Source organism: Protopterus annectens, chromosome 6.part1 (assembly GCF_019279795.1).
Source record: "Protopterus annectens isolate FY-2018-M chromosome 6.part1, PAN1.0, whole genome shotgun sequence".
In the NCBI taxonomy this organism is placed as follows: domain Eukaryota; kingdom Metazoa; phylum Chordata; order Ceratodontiformes; family Protopteridae; genus Protopterus; species Protopterus annectens.
The window spans coordinates 35,395,307-35,414,129 of NC_056738.1; the positions used below are offsets into that span (position 1 = coordinate 35,395,307).

Consider the following 18,823-nt stretch of genomic DNA (forward strand, 5'->3'; position numbering starts at 1 on the left):
TGTTGTTAGAATAGCATCATCTGACCTGCACTAATTTCCTTGTATTATTAATGTAAAATAAATAAAAATAAAATAAAACATTACATTATTTTATTGTATACTCTGTTGTGTTCTGTTCTCAAAGGTAACTTTTGTAAGCATTCAGACATAACTAACAGATGATGGCATGTGCAAGCTGTTTCCAGTGTACTCTTTTCTTGGATGCAGGAAAAAATAAGTATTGCTGCTTCTCTGTAGGTACAACACAGATGACTTGAAACATTGTATACTTTTTTCCCAAAGGTTCGTTTGGCAAACACAAAAGCAAACAAGTCTTCAACAATTTATGGAACAGATTCCTATGTAGTCTCTTTAGCAACAAAGTGAGTATTATTATTTTAGTACTGGATTAGCAGCCTTCTGTATTCTCGGAAGAAAAATGTTTTTATCTGAACAGTTTAGTTTTAGATTAGCTGCATGTTCCAGAAATATATTGAGGTTCATGCAGGTTTAATAGCCTGTGTTTCTAGCATGTAGTGCAGAGTTTAAAAATGTGTTTTGTTTATTGTCTTGACAGATAGTAACCACAGTCAGCTTAACTGCTTTAGATGAATAGCAAATAAAAAAGACTGTTTCATGTATGAACAGAAGTGAAAACATTTTTTTAGCTGAAATGAGGTTAAGCATAACTGTGACAAAACTTTTTTTTTTTTGAGATGAAGGAAATCTCAGGCGTCTGAAACACAGCACGTGATCTGATGTCAATTTTCTTTCATTTTTCACCAATTGGTTTCGGATCCGATCCTCAGATCTGACTGGGCTGTTATAGCTTGTGATGACCATAAAGCTCTTGAGCTTCTCCCTTACCCACAATACACCAACCCCTAACATACCACAGATCGCATTTGCCACTTTCGCGAAATAGAAGTGGTCATCTGAGCTGTCGAGCTTATTTTCAGATAAGTGTATTTTTCTTGGCTATTTTTCATTATATATTTTTTTCTTAAACTTTTGTGTATCCCTTCTATATGTCGTTGCTGATATTTTTTTAGTTATTTTCCCTTTTTCTATTTAACTCTTTCTTTAAACTTTATGTGTACTCTTGAGTACCATTATTGGAACTTTTTCCTCCATTGCTCTTTTTTCTCCTGACCTTATTTTAAAAAAATATATATTTTCTATTTTTCTTCCTTCTTATTTTTTTAAGATGTCTGAAAAAGGCCCTTTGGGGTTTAAGAAATGTAAAAAATGTGGTCATAAGTTTTCGCTGTCAGACACACATGACTTGTGTTTATTGCCTGGCCACCTGAATGTAGATTCTTCTATTTGTAAGAATTTTAATTCCTGAGTTATTGCGGATCATAAGAACAAGTCAGTATTAAAAGGTTTGTTACCTTGTGCCTTTTCTGAAGCAATTACTGGGGCTCAACACACTAAGACTATTTCTAAGGAGATTTCAAGAAAGTCTCTGAGACCATCTAGATCTTCCACGCAATCATCTATGGAACCTTCAAAAAAGAAGCATAAGATGGATTCGAAGGCTTCCCTATCAAAGCCAGCTCCTGGATCTCCAAAAACTTCTTTGAATCCAAAGCTCCTTCCAAGAACTCAATATTCTCCGGTCATTGACCTGGTGCTGTCAAGAGTTCCTTCTCTTTTCTTGGCAAGACAGCATTCAGAATCTCCTTCTTTAGCCTCTTCTCATTTTTCCAGGAGTCTCACTAAAGCCTATGTGGATAGGATGATGACTGGATTTCTCTTGGAGCAGATGCATTTGGGGATTCTCCTGGTTCCTACCCCTTTGTGACAGGAAGCATTGGTTTGCTCTAACCCTACACTTTTGGCTCCGCTTCTGATTCTGCAGTCTGTTTCAGAGTCCTTGGATCCAAGTTTGCCAAGACTGTCTGGGTCAGCTCTGAGGATATTTTTATCCCTGGGTCTGAAGATTTTTCTGAGTTCTCTGGCTCTGATGAGTTCAGAGCCAGATGACTCTCAAGCCGTTGTGTCCTTGTCAGATCCTAGGTGTTGAGGTTGAATCTGAAGTTGTTGGAGCCATCTATGCCCCTCAGAGCCTCTGCATTGGACAGCTCTGTTCCAATCTCCACCTTGGTTGGAATGCCTTTGGGGTAGATGGAACAGATGGGGCAGAAGCGTTGCTTCACAGCTCCATCGGCTTTCTTCTCCCTTGGACATTCTGCTTTTGAGGTGGTGGAGAGAGTTTTCTCTACTTTGGCAGGGCAAACAGTCTCTCCCCCTTCAAATCTCCCTTTAGGATTTCCTGTGTCTCTGTGCCTTGAACCTCAACATTTGACTCCACTGAGACAGCCAGCCCAAACTCTCCAGGCTACCCAGCAGGGTATCACCATCTCTTCTGATACTTCTCTGGAGTATCCCAAAGAAGAAGCACCTTGGAAGAGAAAGCGCAAATGGAGACACTTGGATTCTCCACAGAAATCTATCACTGAAGATACCAATTTCAATGAAGGGAAAGGATCCCCAAGATCACCACCCGAAGATGTATCATTTGGACACATCCTAGAGATCCGTAAACATAGGGGTGGCTGGTCCTCTGATAATCCTTCTGCAAAGGAATCTGTATTCCTGGAAGCATTTGGATATGGCATTTCTACCTCCTGGGTGACTCCACCCACTGATAAGCACATTGATTTGATCTGTAAGCAGGTGTGGAAAGAGCCTGACTTGATTGAACCTCTCCATAGGGGACTGGATTGGATTCTGGCACCACCTGCAGGAAGGGAGTTTTGAAGTAAGGGAGAACCTGTAGATGCCATGGTTGTGGCAGCGTCCACTAAGAAAGAACTTTCAGAACAGATTTCCACTGTCTGTCCCCCTAACAGAGAGTCTAGTGCTTTGGACAGATTTGGGAAATATGTCTTTGCATCAGGGACTTTTGCCCTCAGATCGCTGAACTACCAAGCACATTTTACAAGACTCCATCCCATTCTGGGACCACTACTGTTGAGACTCAAGCTTCTGTGGTCTCATAGTTGGCAACCCTTCAGTCCATTCCAAATTCATCCATGAGGCTTATCTGTCATGCAGCTGAGGGTACCCCAAGGGCAGCGGTTTCAGGCACTTCCATTAGGAGGCATGCCTGGATGCACTTGTGTGACTTTGCGGAGCCCTTCAAGTCCTCTTTCTTCAATGCTCCTTTTGAGGGAACCTCTTTATTTGACACCAAAGTGAAGAACACACTCTCCAGTTGCGAGCAGCATAGAAAGACCCTCTCTGCATTGGGAGTGTGTTTTTTGACCGCCCCTCAAAGGTCTTTCTCTAGTAACCAACAAGGAGGATGAAAAATGTGGTTCAAAAAATCCCACAGTCCTTTCCAAGATCCATGTTGAGATAGTTCCCCCAGAGGCAGAGGGGAAAACACAAATGGAAGACACCACCCACATGGCAGAGGTGGTTCGCAAAACCAAAGGTATAGAGATTCTTTCTCTGACAGACCCTGTCAATGCTCCTGAAAGGAGGCCCAATTGTCCCTCTCTGGAGGAAATCGGGGGTCATTTATCTTTGCACCCGAGAGCCTGGCTGGACATCACAAAAGATTTGTGGGTGCAGAAGATTATTTCCAGAGGCTGTTTATTTCCCTTTTCCCTTCCACCTCCATTCTCATGCATATTTCCTGATGTTCCTCCCAATCAGAGGAAAACAGCAGCACTAGAAATACAAAAGCTGCTAGAAAAAAAAGAGTCATCCAAGAGGTCCCAATCAGACCAGATAGAATCTGGAACTTACTCGAGATTCTTTTTAGTGGCAAAGGAAATGGGACTGGAGACCAAGTTTGGATCTCAGCAACCTGAACAAATCAGTTTGACATGTAAAGTTTCGGGTGATCACAGTTCAGTGCATTTTGCAGTGTTTTGGGAAAGGATGACTGGATGTGCTCGATAAACCTTCACGACATGTATAATCACATAAAAATGAACAGCCAGTTCAGAACGTACTTATGCTTCCAGCTGGGAGCCAGTCATTACCAGTTCAGGAACCCTGCCATTTGGTCTCACCACAGCCCCCCAGGGTGTTCACCAAATGCATGGCAGTGGTAGCAGCTCACTTCGGACTGCAGGGATTCTGTGTTTTTCCTTATTTAGACAACTGACTCATTACTACCCTGACCAGGTATCTCCTCATAATAGCAAGAGATTAGGTACTTAAACTTGCTGCCATCTAGGAATTACCATAAATTACAGCAGATCTCAGAACCTTTTCAGATACTGGAGTTTATAGGAATAATTTTCAGCATGGTATCAGTAACAGCTTCTCTTCCTCTTGCAAGAGTACATACGATCAGATTCCAGGTCAAGAAGATCATTTACAGTGCAACAATTTCAGCATGATTGATTCCACAAACCCTAGGGTCACTTTCAGTGGCTGTAATCTTAGTTCCTCTAGCGAGATTCCACATGAGGATTTTTCAGTGGATGCTAGCAACTCAGTGGTTGATTCTTCATCAGTGGATATCAGTCGAAATAAAAATCACTCTGTATGCAGAGGGTATCTTTGGTGGTGGATTCGATCAGATCAAGTTCTTCAAGGCCGTCCTTTCATTTTCCCTAAGCTCAAGGCCATAGTGACCATGGCACATTAAATGGGGGGGCACTTCCTGAGGAAAGCAGTCCCCAGCAGTTGGTCCCCTGAAGAGGCCAACATGCAGTGTCCTAGAAATGAAAGCAGTGCTCTTAGTGTTGCTAGCATTTCAAGACACTCTCCCTTTAGGAACGATTGCTATTCAGACGGACAATACGTCAGTAGTCTGGTACATAAAAAAAAACAAAGAGGAACTAGATCTTACTCCTTGTACCAAGAAGCCCTCAGAGTGTGGCAATGGGTGGTCTTTTCCAACTGCTTTCTGATAGCAACGCACATCCCAGGGAAGTCCAAAGTGATAGGAGACAAGCTGAGTAGGTCCATTCTACTACCTCTCGAGTGGTCTCTCAACCACAAAGTGGCAGAAATTATTTTCAATCAATGGAGCCAGTCTTGCTGCAATCATTTTGCTTCTCCCCTAAACACCAAATGCAGCATTTTCTTTGCCCTGTTCCCCCCACTGGGGGAATCATCGATGGACACTGGACTCCACAATTAGTCCCCCAGTCTTCTTTATGCTTATCCCTTGATCCCCAATTGTCTGCAGAAAGCTTCCTGATTGAAGAGCGGAGACAGCCTCATTGCATCTTACTGGGTTAGACAGATTTGGTTCCCCTTTCTTTGGCCTCATCTAGTCTGTCAACCTTGGATTCTGGATCTGACTCCAGACCTCCTGTCTCTCCTAATGAGAATGATTCACCTGGATATCTTAAACCTAAAGATGACAGCATGGTTTCTGCACTTCCTTTAATAGCCAGACAACATATGCTCTCTTCCCCTGTCCATCATTTATTTGGTATTTGTTTACCGGGAAGATCCGACTGGTTTATGAGGTACCCATTTTCAGCGGAAGTCCAGGGAGAAAAGGTCCAGATACATGTGGTTAACAGAATGAAAAACTAGACAGACATAATAAAGTCATAACATTAGAGCACAAATATGAAAACAACACATTAGTTTGTCAGAATGAGAAATTTGTAGACATAATAAAGTCATAACATTCAAGCACAAATTTAGAAAAAATACACATTAGTTTGTCCGAATAAAAACTCAACATACATAATAAAGCCATAGTGTTCAAGCATAAATTATATGGAATGCCTGATAATAGGAAGATGCAGCATTATTTACATAGTAGATAATTATCATAATGATTATCAATAGTCTAGTGGTCATGAAATATGGTAGCAGAGTCATATACTTTATCTTTCCGTAAAGCTTCTACCAGGAAACTTTACAGAGGTAAATGGAAGAGGTTTATTTTTTAGGGGCATCAGAAACATATTGACCCCTTTTCAACATGTCCTTGAATTTTTGGCAACAATTTCTAACAAAGGAGCTAACTCCTCAACCATTAGAGTTCAATTGGCAGCAATATCTAACGTACATATTGGTTTTAAGAACTCTTTCCTGGCTTCATCCAAGATTTGTAAGGCCTTCTTGATGGTTACCTATTAGCTGATTGAAGACGCATTCTTTCAAATGCATATTGATCAAACTTTATAGCACGAAACAGCAAAATACAGAAGCGGCATATAAGCAAATTCTTTCCCTGAGAAAGAAATCGTTTGGCCGCCTTCGGTATTTTGCCTTCTTAGTTACTGTAGTGTGGTCTTGGAGTTGGTATATTTAAGTAGGGGGAGTGTGGGGGCACAGTCCCTCCACATTGGGGGTGTGGGGGCAAAGCCCCCCACATTAGAAATAGTTTGTGGTGTGCGTGTGTTGTGTGTGTGTTTCTCGGAACAGCGATTTTTTTCCCTGGGAAAAAAAATCGCTGTTCTGAGTGTTCGAGATTGTAAGCTTTTGCTTACATGGGGTCGATGAATCAGTGTTCGCTTTTTTAAGCGTTTGGTGATTCAATATAGACCCATTGACTGGCACTCTTCTATTGAGACCACCATATAAAGACCCTACTCCACCATGGGATTTGAATTTAACACTGCAGGCCTTAATGCATTCCCCCTTTGAACCAGCTGCAAAATGTGATCTTATATTTCTGACCTGGAAAACTATTTTTCAAGTGGCCATTACCTCTGCTAGAAGAATTTCTGAACTTCAAGCACTATCCTCCAAACCTCCCTACTTGATTTTTCATAGTTATACAATAACATTACAAATCAACCGGTCTTTCCTTCCTAAGTTGGTGTCAGAATCCAACATCAATCAGTGTATTTACTTGCCTGCCTTCTTTCCAGAATTTGAAAACAAAGTAGAATGTATGTTACACTTGTTAGGTGTTCATAGACAGTTACATTTCTACTTACATAGGACAAAATAATTTAGAAAATCTGATAAACTGTTTGTCTGCTTTCTGGATGCCAAATTAGGTAAATCAGTTACAAAAGTAACATTGGCAAGATGGCTTACTGACTGTATATCTTTTGTCTACAATAAACTGGGTATTTCATTACCAAAACGATTAAGTGCCTAGTGAACTACATTCATGGCTTCATCATTGTTTTTATCCAGGCATTCCGTGGATGACATATGTGCAGCTGCAACATGGGCTAATCCTCAGGCCTTTATTATTCATTACAGACTAGATCTGGTTTCAAGAGGAAGAGCAACCTTTGACTCAACCATGCTCAGGAATATCCTTCCTTAGAGTCCAGCTGGGATTTCTGGCAGCTGGGTCTCTTTCCCAGCTGTTGAGGAATGAATGAAAATTTACAACATCAGATAAAGAAGTTAAGTACTTGCCATAACGTTCCATTTGTGTTGTCCATTTTCATTCTTCCTCAACTCCCTTCCCACCAACCCCCAACCATTCAACAATGATTTCTGGAAGAATGAGAGTTTTTAAGGACTCCTCTGATCCTTCCATTGAGCTGTAGATAATGGCTATCTGTAACCAGAAGTTGATAGTAATATTTCTTACTTATTCTAATCTAGCAAACAAGATCTGAAGTATATTAGGGGTTGGTGCATTGTGGGTAAGGAAGAAGCTCAAAAGCTTTATGGTCACCACGGACTATAGTAATGGTCAAGTTGGATCTGAAGATTAGATCCGAACCCAGGTGTTGAGGATGAATGAAAATATATAACACAGATGGAACATTATGGTGAATACCTAATTTTTTATATTCCATTTATATTATGAAGAAATGGAGGACCTTGGTCTAAAGAACTGAAAGCTAAGTAATGAAGTCACATCCCCAAACCATACTGCACACATGTACATTCACTTTTCTGTACCATTACATCAGCAATTGTTAGTATATGGTTTAGATGGATAAAGCAATCACTATGGCCCAGGCTACCCAAGTTCAGCTACTGGCTCAGGCATTTGATGGTGGTAGCAGGGGGGATGAGAGATGCAAGGAAGGGATGCAAACTACTGTAGTCCCTCAGAGAAGGGGCAGTTTTGCAACAAGCATCCTGGGGATGATCTTTTGGCTCATCAAGCCACAAATTGGTGGTAGGTTTCATTACCGAGTGTTCAAGAGTGGGTTCCAGCAGTAATGTCAGTAGCACACACCCCATCTGCCTTCTGTTGCCAGGAAGTCAGTAGGGGAACACGCTGTCCTCACAACTACCTTTGTGATGACTCTCAGGAATAGTGTCACCCCATATGATACTGGGGACTAGTCCCTAATATGGAGAAAGCCTGATGGTCACCAGACATATTTGCAAAAATAACCAAAAAAAAAGATATTTTTAATACGCCCATCTTAAACCTCACATCTTGTACAGAAGTAGCTAAAAAAAAATCATAATTTCCTGACCCCAAGCTTCATGTCACGTAAAAAATTCAGTGCTATTATTTTGTGTTTTGGTCTTAAAAGAAAACGATAGATAATACCTGAATAATTATAGCTATCCCATTACTAAAAGAGAAAGTTTAGTTATAAGTTTCATTAGTCATTTATTTTTCAGTAGTATTGCATCAAAATTTCAGTAAAATTGTTCTTGTATCACTACTATTTTGTTTAAACACATTTATTGAATTATCACTTGTGACACAGGCAAACTTTCATTTATATGTAACAAAACAAACCATATTAACATGTTCACAGTTACGAACATTATGTCACATATACTCCTCTGTACAGTATGAGTCCATCATAAAATAACTTGTCTACTTCCTGCCTTCCCTTAAACCTCATTCCTTCTCCAAAACATTTTTCTGCATATTTTATTACAGTTTCCTTTTTTCTATATAATTTGCTCCTACACTTTTCTTAAGATCCCACTTCCAATTCTTTTGATCTCTGTTACAGTATTCAGTACTTCAAATATGGCTGTTTTAGACTTTGATTTCCATTTTCTAGTAATTGCTTCTTTTTGGCAGCCAACAGAATTAAACTTAACAAAGCGTTACTATGTTTATGCAATTCAATATCCCAGCTCAAAAAAATAATTTCCGTAATTACACAAATTTGCTCTCCCAGTATTTCTGACAGAGTACTCTGTAGAGAATTTTAAAAGATTGCCTGCTCATTACACTCCCAAAACATATGATCTGATGTTGTCCTTTTCATTCTTCGTCAACATATGGGTACCGGATCCAACTCGACTGCATGCACTAGAGTAGACTTTGGACCCAACTCGGCAGCTCCTTCCTCTATCCATAATGCCCTAGTCAGCCAAGAATACCTCAGGTCTCATTTGCCATCATCTTGCACAGATGCAGATCCTACTCAAAGAGGTAAACTTGATGTAGTCTTCTGACTTGAGTAGTAGCTATTTTGAAACTATTCACAACTTTTACTTTTAGTCTTCCCCCTACACTTAGCTGAGTTTGTTCTCTGATTTTATCTTCCAACAGGCTACATTTCCATTCTCTTTACCATTGCTGGTAATTGTTTTCTAATCTAATGATATAAAAAAAAGGTTCTGTGCTAGTATCGTACTTTTCCTTTATTCTTATTTCCAGCCATGGCCAAAAAAACAACTGATTCAAAAAGTGCATTTCCTGTGGGCACAAAATTTTTAATTGTGATGCCCACAGGGAGTACATGTATTGTTTAGGATCAGCTCATTTAGATACTGACTGCTCCATCTGTGCAGGGTTTAATTTCATATTACTGTCAGATGGACATAAGAAGTTGGTCCTCGAAGGTATGCTGCCTCTTCCTCCTCCTTCTTCCTCAGGAGCTCAAACTCCCAGTAAACAAACAAAATGTTTATCAGAGATAAAGAAGTCTTGTAAGAGATCTCTGGCCTTTCTCCTAAAACTTCAACCGTTTCTTCAGAGCCACCACAAAAAATCCCAAAGACATTGGATCCAATGTCTTCAGATCTGAAAAGAAAACATATGGATTCAACATCTGTGGAGCCAACCATTGTATTGATTAAGTCTCCTAGAACCCACTCACCTGGGCTCATCGTTGAACCAGTATCTTCTTGGCACCATTCCTGGATCCTTTCAAATGGAAGGAGAGAGTCTAGGCCACAATCCACTACTTCATCCATCAAATCCTACAGAAGTCTTTCCAAGGCAGATGTGGATAGGATGTTGAGGAAATTCCTCAGAGCTCAAATCCAGATGGAGGTTTTTCCATCTCAGTCTTTCTCCAGATCCTCATGTTGTAATATCTCCTTTGATCCAGTCTTCAGTTTCAGAGCCCTTGGATTCAGGAGCCCCAAGAGTATAGATGTATTTGAAAAGAGCTAGGTCTTTGACTCTGACCAATTCTGCTCTGGTTACTTTAGACTGGGTTGACTATTAGAGCTGAAGCTTTGGTGCTAGATCTGGGTGTTGTGATCCACTACAGTGTTATTGGAGCCATCTTGGGCTCTCAGAGTCTTGGAGTGGGACAGATCAGGTCCAAATCTTCCTCAAGGCATGGATCCAGGCAGGGTTAATCCTGGTACTTCCAGTGCCTTCAGGTCTGGTGCAGCCAGCCATGGCTTCTCTTCATCCATTATTCTTCAAGGTAGTGGAGAAGATTTTCTCTCAACCAAGGGATTCAACTGCTCATTCATCTTTGGGTCCTACATCCATCCCCATCTTAGATCCCGGCTTTGAGCCTGTCAGGCCTACCCCACAGGGACAGCTGGTGCCATCTAGTATCCAGACAGTTCCCATTGAGGAACTTCCCCTATCCTCAGATATCTCACCACAACTTGGTCCTGCAGTTGACCTACATCCCTTCGCAGGACAAGCAAGCAAGCAGATCTCCTATGCAGGACTTCCACCCTACAGCACGAATGGATGCTGGCCACGGGAGTCTTCCTAGACATAGTCCACCTGTGGGGTACTCCACAAATAGAACTGTTTGCCTCTTCCCAGAACAGGCAGCTGCAGACTTTCTGCTCAAAGACCTACTCCCCTCTCGCATGGAGAGTGGACGCTTTCAACATCTCTTGGGAGGGGAAGTTTCTTTCTGCCTTCCCCCCTTCCCAGTGATTCAGAAAGTCCTCCTGAAAATCCAGAAGGACAAACCAAAAATCTTGTTAGTGACTCCCTACTGGCCAAGGCAGCGCTGGTTCCCCCTACTTCACAATCTAGCCAAGGGCAGTCACTACAATTTACCCTACAAGGTGGACCTACCGACACAAGACAAAGGAACTATCCTCCACCCACACTTGCAGATGTTATCCCTGACTCTGTGGGTGATAAACTTTTGATCCCCTTCAGACACCACCACTCAGAGGATGTGCTTTCAGTCCTGAGGGAGGAAAGAAAACCTGCCACCAGAAAATCTTACCTAGCTAAGTGGGAAAGATTGACAAAGTGGTCTCTGGACAAGGGAAGGGACCCGTGCTCTGCTGATGTCTCCCTTATTCTCTCTTGTGTGTGCCAGTTGATTAAAAGCAGATTTTCCTACTCTTCAGTGAAAGTACACCTTTCTGCTATATCAGCCTGCTTGCCCCTTGATCCCCCCTTGCTAGCCAGGCTCGACGTAAAGCTCTTCTTTAAATGGATCTTACACATGATACCACCAAAGAAACATATCCCTCTGCCCGGGGACCTTAACTACATTCTGGAAAAACTAACCCAGCACCCTTTCGAACCAGCTGAGTCTTCTTCCCTACAGATGTGTACATGGAAAACTGTCCTGGTGGCTATCACTTCAGCCAGAAGGGTGTCAGAGTTGCAGGCCTTAATGGCCTGCCCCCCCTACACCACCTTCCACAAAGACAGAGTCACCCTGTGAACTAATTCCTCCTTTATGCCCAAGGTGGTCAATGAATTGTCTCTAAACCAGTGTATCCATCTACCCACTTTCTTTCCCTCCCCCACTAATGAAGAGGAGAGGATACTGCACTCCTTGGATGTGCACAGGGAACTAAGTTTCTTCCTGGACAAAACCATTAGGAAATCTAAGTAGCTCTTTGTCTCCTTTCACCCCAGAGCCATGGGCAAGGCAGTCTCCATACAAACCATCACATGCTGGTTCAGGAAAACTATTTGTCTCTGTTACTCCCACCATGGAAAAAAAACTCAGTGGGAGTAAAGGCCCATTTCACTAGGGCTGAGGCTACCTCCAAGGCTTTCATAAAAGGTCTGGACACGGCATCCATTATGGAAGCAGCCACATGGTCCACTATCTACACTTTCACCAAACATTACAAACTTGACCAAGTCTCCAGAGCACAGACAGGATTCGCCAGGGCAATCCTACAGGGCTTTGTAGAATCCTGTTCAGCATCCGCCACCCTCTCATCCGTCTAAGCTGTGGTACTCTCCCACAACTAGAATACTGCTACATGGGAATAGAAGGGCATAGAATAGTTGTGTAAAATCTTACCATAACCATAGATGTCCTTCTCTTCCATGTTGCAGTATTCCTTCCCACCCACCATTACCGCCAATTCACTCTTCTTTAGTCCCAACTAATACCTGGACCTATCTATGCTACTGAAGGATACCAAGGTCACACACCTGTCCCCACTGGCATTCCTCCTCCTGTGCCTCCTTCTCTACCTGCTGGCCTTCAAGTTCTGAGGATTGTGTGTGCAGACGTCACATTTAAGGCCCCTGGTTTATGGCCTTGCGTCTAACGTCCCATGCACTCTGCAACAGCCAAGCTGAAGCTGTTGTGTAGGAGCCGACGTACGAGTCGCCTGAGGGCAGGAAATCCCACAAGTAGAATACTGCAACATGGAAGAAAAGGACATCTGTGGTTATGGTAAGGTTTTATACAACTATTCTTTATGGTGAGTACATAACTTTGTTTTTTTCTCATTACTTCTAACTTATGTGATGGTCAGCCTCCTGCTCCCAACAAGTCTGATAAATTACACACACACAAGTATCAGCTTTCTAATCCTGAAGTAAACAGATTACAGCTCCTAACCCCATTCCCCTGACAAGGATGGGAAAGCAGTTGATAAGTTGGTAAGAAAATGCATACCGATAGTACTTTTTAAACTGTTACTCTCATGTGTTACAGCTTTTACGGTTGTTTTTTGACAACATGGGGAAGTTAGTGCTGACATTTCTGAGGTGAAGAATTCATTAAGTGATTTTGTGGCCGCTTTTTCTCATGTAATTAAGCACATTTTAAAATGTGCTTACTATGCTACTGATTCTGGATCAGTTTTGAAGAGACTTGATTGGATTCATTCTTAAAGTCTTGATGAGATTAAATTTGAAATTTTAAATTCTCTCTTTAGATAAAGAAACTCTGTTTGCCTTTGCTTAAGAAGTGTAATGATTGAAGAAGCTGATTCAAGGAAGGACTCAGATATTTCACCCCTCCTTTTTTTAAACCAAATAGTTATTTTTCCCTCTTACTTAGCTCCCTTTTCCAACAAGCAATTTAAGCAGCATCGAGCAGACAGTCAGAGTTTTAAAAAACAGTAGAAAAGAGTCACAAAAAAGAAAGCTGTAACTTCTAAAAAGTTAAGAACAGTTCTTCCAGTCTGCCTAAATGTCTGCCTTTTCAGGTCCCCTTCTCATGTTTGCAGCATTTCCATGTCTTCCTTTGCAGCATCAATTTTTTTCAGACAGCTAGATCTTGAAGGTAATCCAGCAATTTTACACTTAGCAATGGGAATCTGTCATTCCTTGCCAAGGGATTCCCTCTTGTCCAGGGGAACAAGATCCATCTCTTTCCTCCCATTTCCATCACACACTGTCTCTAGGAGTAATGGAACACCAAATCTCCTAGGCAAAGGTTTTTATTCAAGAATTCACAAAAAAAGGATCCTACAGGTCCCTGATAGGTACTTATTTTCTAAACCTTTTTGTCAAGACTCCAAAGTTAAATGTGTTACCTCTTCAGTCTCTTGTAACTTTGATTCACTCTTTTGCTATCATTGTAAAGCTGGATCTAAAGGACATCTATCATCACATTGCTCATGCCAAACATTTCAGGCACTTCTTAAGATCTGCTGTATCTGGCTTACATTATTAGTTCTCTGTTTTACCTTTTGGACTCTCCACTGCCTCAGGGTTATTCACAAAATGCTTACTGCAAACTTCAAGGCATTCACATTTTTCCATATTTGGATAATTGTCTTATCTATGCAGACTCTTCCTGCAACTGTCAGGAGTCTTGAGCAACTGTTCAATAATGTCTACTCAATCTGGGATTTCATATCAGCTTTTAGAAGTCTTTTCTCATCACTTCTCACAGAATGATTTTCCTGTGATGCTTGTTGGACTTTGCTGTGAAAGAGCCTTTCTTCTTCCAGGCAAAGTAGACATGTTTCAGCACTTCTTCATGAGTTTATCTAGTCAAAACCAGACATTTGCAAGGGATCTTCTCATGATTAATGGGTACATGGTATCTGTGATTCTCATATTTCTTCTTGTCAGGCTACAGATGAGGAAATACAGTGATAGTTGAGATCAGTCCATACTCAGCACGTACACTCCTTGCTCTTTCAGATTCTCGTCCTGGGATTTATAGAGGGAGACTGCATGGTGGGTAGACCAAGTAACTTGCAACCATTTCTTTTGTTCACCATTACAACCTCTTTCCTGTCAGTTTCCACAGATGCTTTAGACCTGGGGTTCAGGTCAGTTTCAAAAGAGGTAAAAGTACAAGGTCTATGGGATCCTGTAGACAGTAGCACACAAAAGTATGAGAGGTATTGGCAATTATCAGTATTTTGAATGCCCTGAATCTTGTTTGGTCCCCAGTAACTCTGCTGGTGTGCACAGATAACACAACAGTGATGTGTTATGTAAACATCCAGGGTTGGGAGATACCAAATCTTACCCTCTTTGCACACTTGCTGTGATAGTGTGGGAGATGGCAAATCAGCTAATTTTGAATATTCAGGCTTCATATATTCTATCATACAATCTCAGCTGGACCAGGATAAACCCACACAAATGGAAACTTCAGCGTGGTATCATCCAAGAATTGATCAGACTGTGGGGAACACCTCAAGCAGATCTGTTTGCCTCCCTTCAGAACAAACAACTAAAGAAATTCTCCTCCAGGATTCCTTGCAAACAGACCTGGAAGACAGATGCTTTCTCATTCCTATGGAAGGGAATTTTCCTATATGTTTTACACCCTTTCCACTGATATCCATTATTCTTCTAAAGATCCAAAAGTACTCTCCAAAATTTCTGGTGTTGACTCCATTTTGGCCAAGGCAACAGTGGCTCACCCTTCTTTTTGGTATGGTCAAGGGCAATTACCAGAAGCTTCCCCACAGACTGGATTTACTCACATCAGACAGAGGGAGTTTGGTACACCCACTGTGCAAACTCTTCAGCTAAATGCCTGGATGATAAAATAATGTTACCTTTTAGGCACTTTTTTAATGAGGACATGCAACAGGTACTAAAGGATGTGAAAAAAACTGCTACTAGAAAATCATGCAAAATTGGAAAAAGTGTTCTAGTTGGTTCTAGTCATAGAATGTTTCTCTTCAGGCCCAGCTACCACTGTTTCTTGATTATTTGTGTGAGTTACTGACTAAAGGCCTTTCACATTCCTCTGTCATTTGTCAGTCATTTTTTGCTTGTCTGCCCTTGGTTCCCCTTTCTAATAATGCTCAGTTTAAACAGTTTTTGAAAGGGATGTTACATACTTGTCCACCTAGGAAACAAGTGGGTCTTCCATGGGATCTAAACTTTGCGCTTAAAAAGCTTATTCATTCTCCATTTGAACCAGCTTATAAGGCAGAATTTAGGTTATTATCTTGGAAGACTGATTTACTCATTGCTCCAACATCTGCTAGATGTTCTTATAGTGAGTTCGCTCTACCTTGTTTTCAATAGGGACATGTTTTTTGAGGATGAATCCTACCTTTATGCCAAACAGCATTGCCAAGTTTGCTTTAAACAAAGCTATTATTCTCCTGATTTTCTTTCCTGAACCTAATAACAAAGGAGAAGGGATTTGTCACACTCTAGGTTCGACAAGCAGTTCATATACTGCCTAGACAATACTGGAACCTTCAGGAAAGCTGATCAGCTTTTTGCCTCCCATGAAGGTAAGAGGAGAGGACAATGAGTTTCAAAACGGACTGTTTCCAGGTGATTGTCACATGCTATTGCCTTTTGTTATCCTCATCATAATAAGCCACTTCTGTTCATGGTTACAGTTCATTCCACAAGAGCCTTGGGTTCTTCTGTGGCTTGCAGGAAAAGGGTAGACTAAAAGAAAAAAAGGTTATGAAGCTTTTTGTGTTCCAACTGTTCTTTTATGGAGTTGTTTGATCAGGTCTGTTACTACGTTAAAAGACCTTTACATTGAAATTCACTTTGAATCACGGAATTTTTCCCAGGGTAAGGAAGTAGTTGGCTGACCACACAACATTGCCCTCTTCCCCACTGTAGTGCGATCTCAGAGTTGGTATATATAGTTAGGGGTGTGTGTGTGGGGTGAAACCCCCCACTTGGGTGTGTTTGATTTAATGTGGTGTGTGTTCCATTCTGGTATGGGCAGTTGTTAGATGGAGAGATTCCACAATTCGTGGAACTGAATTTTGAAGGTTTCATGTAGATGTAGTGTTGTTCAGTGTAAAGGTCTTTCGACATAGTAATATAGACCCATTCGATCTCCTGACAGTTGGATTGCATGGAAGGCACTCTTAGCTTTGTGATGTTGGACAGTTGCAGTGGGAGTAGGACCCATAAAGTTTAGGCTACTGCAACAGTGATCTATTACAACATCTGCTGCTATGGTTTTACTTACACAATTGTACTTTATTAGTTTGCACGTACTGCACTCTGTTTTTGGTGTCTAGATTTTTTTTTGCTGTCTGCAGTGCTGCAGTAGTAACTCCTAATGTCTTAAAAATAGTAAAATGTCTTACTATATTGGCAGCCAGGTACCAGTTTTCCTATATATTTTTTTTGCAGTGACTTGTGTTCTATCTTAATGTGTCCATATAACATTTCTAAACTGAAATTGTTCATAAGGTTGCATTTTGTACCTTTGACTCTTACTGCTAAAATTATGTGTCTGTGTGTATTACTATATGACTTGTGCTAGGAACAAAAACTCTGTGTTGGTAAGTTTGTCTTGTCATCATTTCAAAAGGTGATAATTCTATCCTTTTTTCTGGTGATGCTCAGATATGCAGAAGAACATTAGATATGCTAGTTACCCAGGATTTTATAGTGTAATTAATTCTTTCTACCATACATGCTAATCTAGGATGATAAGGCATATAAAATCTTTCTTTAATCCCTTAGCAATTTATATATCTCTTTAATAACCTTAACCTGGCCCACAGAATGCAGCCCATGATCCCTTTCTTTAATGTTTAGGAATCCCCAGTATGAAAACACATGTGCAGAGAAACTCTGCTATTGTCTGAGCTGTATTATTCATATTCATAGTCACTACTATAAAAATTCCACCCAATATGAAAAAATGTCAGTGATCACATGTAACCACCTATTGCAGGAGGGAGGGATCTTCTGAAGTCAATCTGCAGTGTTTCTCAGTGTGTCTCTCCTACCAGAATTCTTTTTAAAACTGATTTATCTCTAACTTTTGAGATTATTTGACAATCAAATGAGTCCTTCATCAGCTACCTTTTGACACATTTATCTCAAGTTACTCTGCTAAAGCTTAAATTTTCCATTAGCTGGTGCAAAGTCTCTGATTCCAAGCAGGGGTGTAGCCAGGATTTTCATTATCAAGGGGAGAAAACGCTGAGAGAAGAAAGGAGCCACTTTTGAGATTTTAAATATTTTATTCTGATTTTTTGTTTAAAATTACTGCTTTGCCGCTTACTTTTCGGCGTTTTCTGGCTTGCTAAAATTTATATCTGTATTATAAACAGTATTTAGAACTCATCTAGAGACGGTTTACTGCATTTCCTGCGTTGCACTTAATTTAAAATTGTTTTTTTTCTTAAAATTGCATTTTACCTGACTCTGGCCTAGCACTCAAGTGTGGGGTCATTTATTGCACTGTTCTGACTATTTTGCTACTTGTGTATCTCTGCTAAACTAAAACAAAAAAAAATCTTGCTTTTTTCCCACTTTCTGAAATTTAAGAAAGTTCAGTTACAGATTTGCTGTTCTGAGCTGTTTGTAAGTTTCTTGGAGGCCAGTGCTTGCTTGGGCTAAAGGGAAGTCTCTGTGTTCACCAGTGGCAGTGGTTAACACTGAGCAGCCTGCCTGTCCCTGTAGAAGTGGTTACTGCCTAGAAGCTGTAGTTTTATTGGCCATTTTGGGTCAATTCCAAACTCCTTGATCTCTCTCTCTCTCTCTCTCTTAAAACCCTGCTGCCTCATGGTTTTGGCATCTTTCCAGGCTTGATAGTTGTTGCTGAAGCACCTACCAAGGGGAGAAAATGCTGAGAAGAAAGGAACCACTTTTGAGATTTTAAGTCTTTTCTGCTGATTTTTTGTTTAAAATTACTGCTTTGCTGCCTACCTTTCGGCATTTTCTGGCTTGCTAAAGTTGATATCTGTATTAGAAACAGTATTTAGAACACATCTAGAGACGGTTTACTGCATTTCCTGTGTTGCACTTAATTTAAAATTGTTTTTTTTCTTAAAATTGCATTTTACCTGACTCTGGCCTAGCACTCAAGTGTGGGGTCATTTATTGCACTGTTCTGACTATTTTGCTACTTGTATATCCCTGCTACCTTTAAATTAAACAAAAAAAATCTTGCTTTTTTCCCTCTTTCTGAAATTTAAGAAAGTTCAGTTACAGATTCGCTGTTCTGAACTGTTTGTAAGTTTCTTGGAGGCCAGTGCTTGCTTGGGCTAAAGGGAAGTCTCTGTGTTCACCAGTGGCAGTGGTTAACACTGAGCAGCCTGCCTGTCCCTAGGAGTGGTTACTGCCTAAAAGCTGTAGTTTTATTGGCCATTTTGGGTCAGTTCCAAACTCCTTGATCTCTCTCTCTTA

General features: G+C 40.9%; 1 protein-coding gene across 2 annotated transcripts in view; it reads left to right on the forward strand.

Annotated features, from left to right (window-relative positions):
- The window catches only part of IFT172 (intraflagellar transport 172), a 3,348,311-nt gene that overhangs the window by 446,435 nt on the left and 2,883,053 nt on the right, over positions 1-18,823 (forward strand). For both annotated transcript variants that reach the window (XM_044075467.1, XM_044075468.1), the window contains exon 6: positions 283-362. In XM_044075467.1, coding sequence (XP_043931402.1) covers positions 283-362 — 80 coding nt within the window. The remainder of the gene's footprint in view (positions 1-282; positions 363-18,823) is intronic.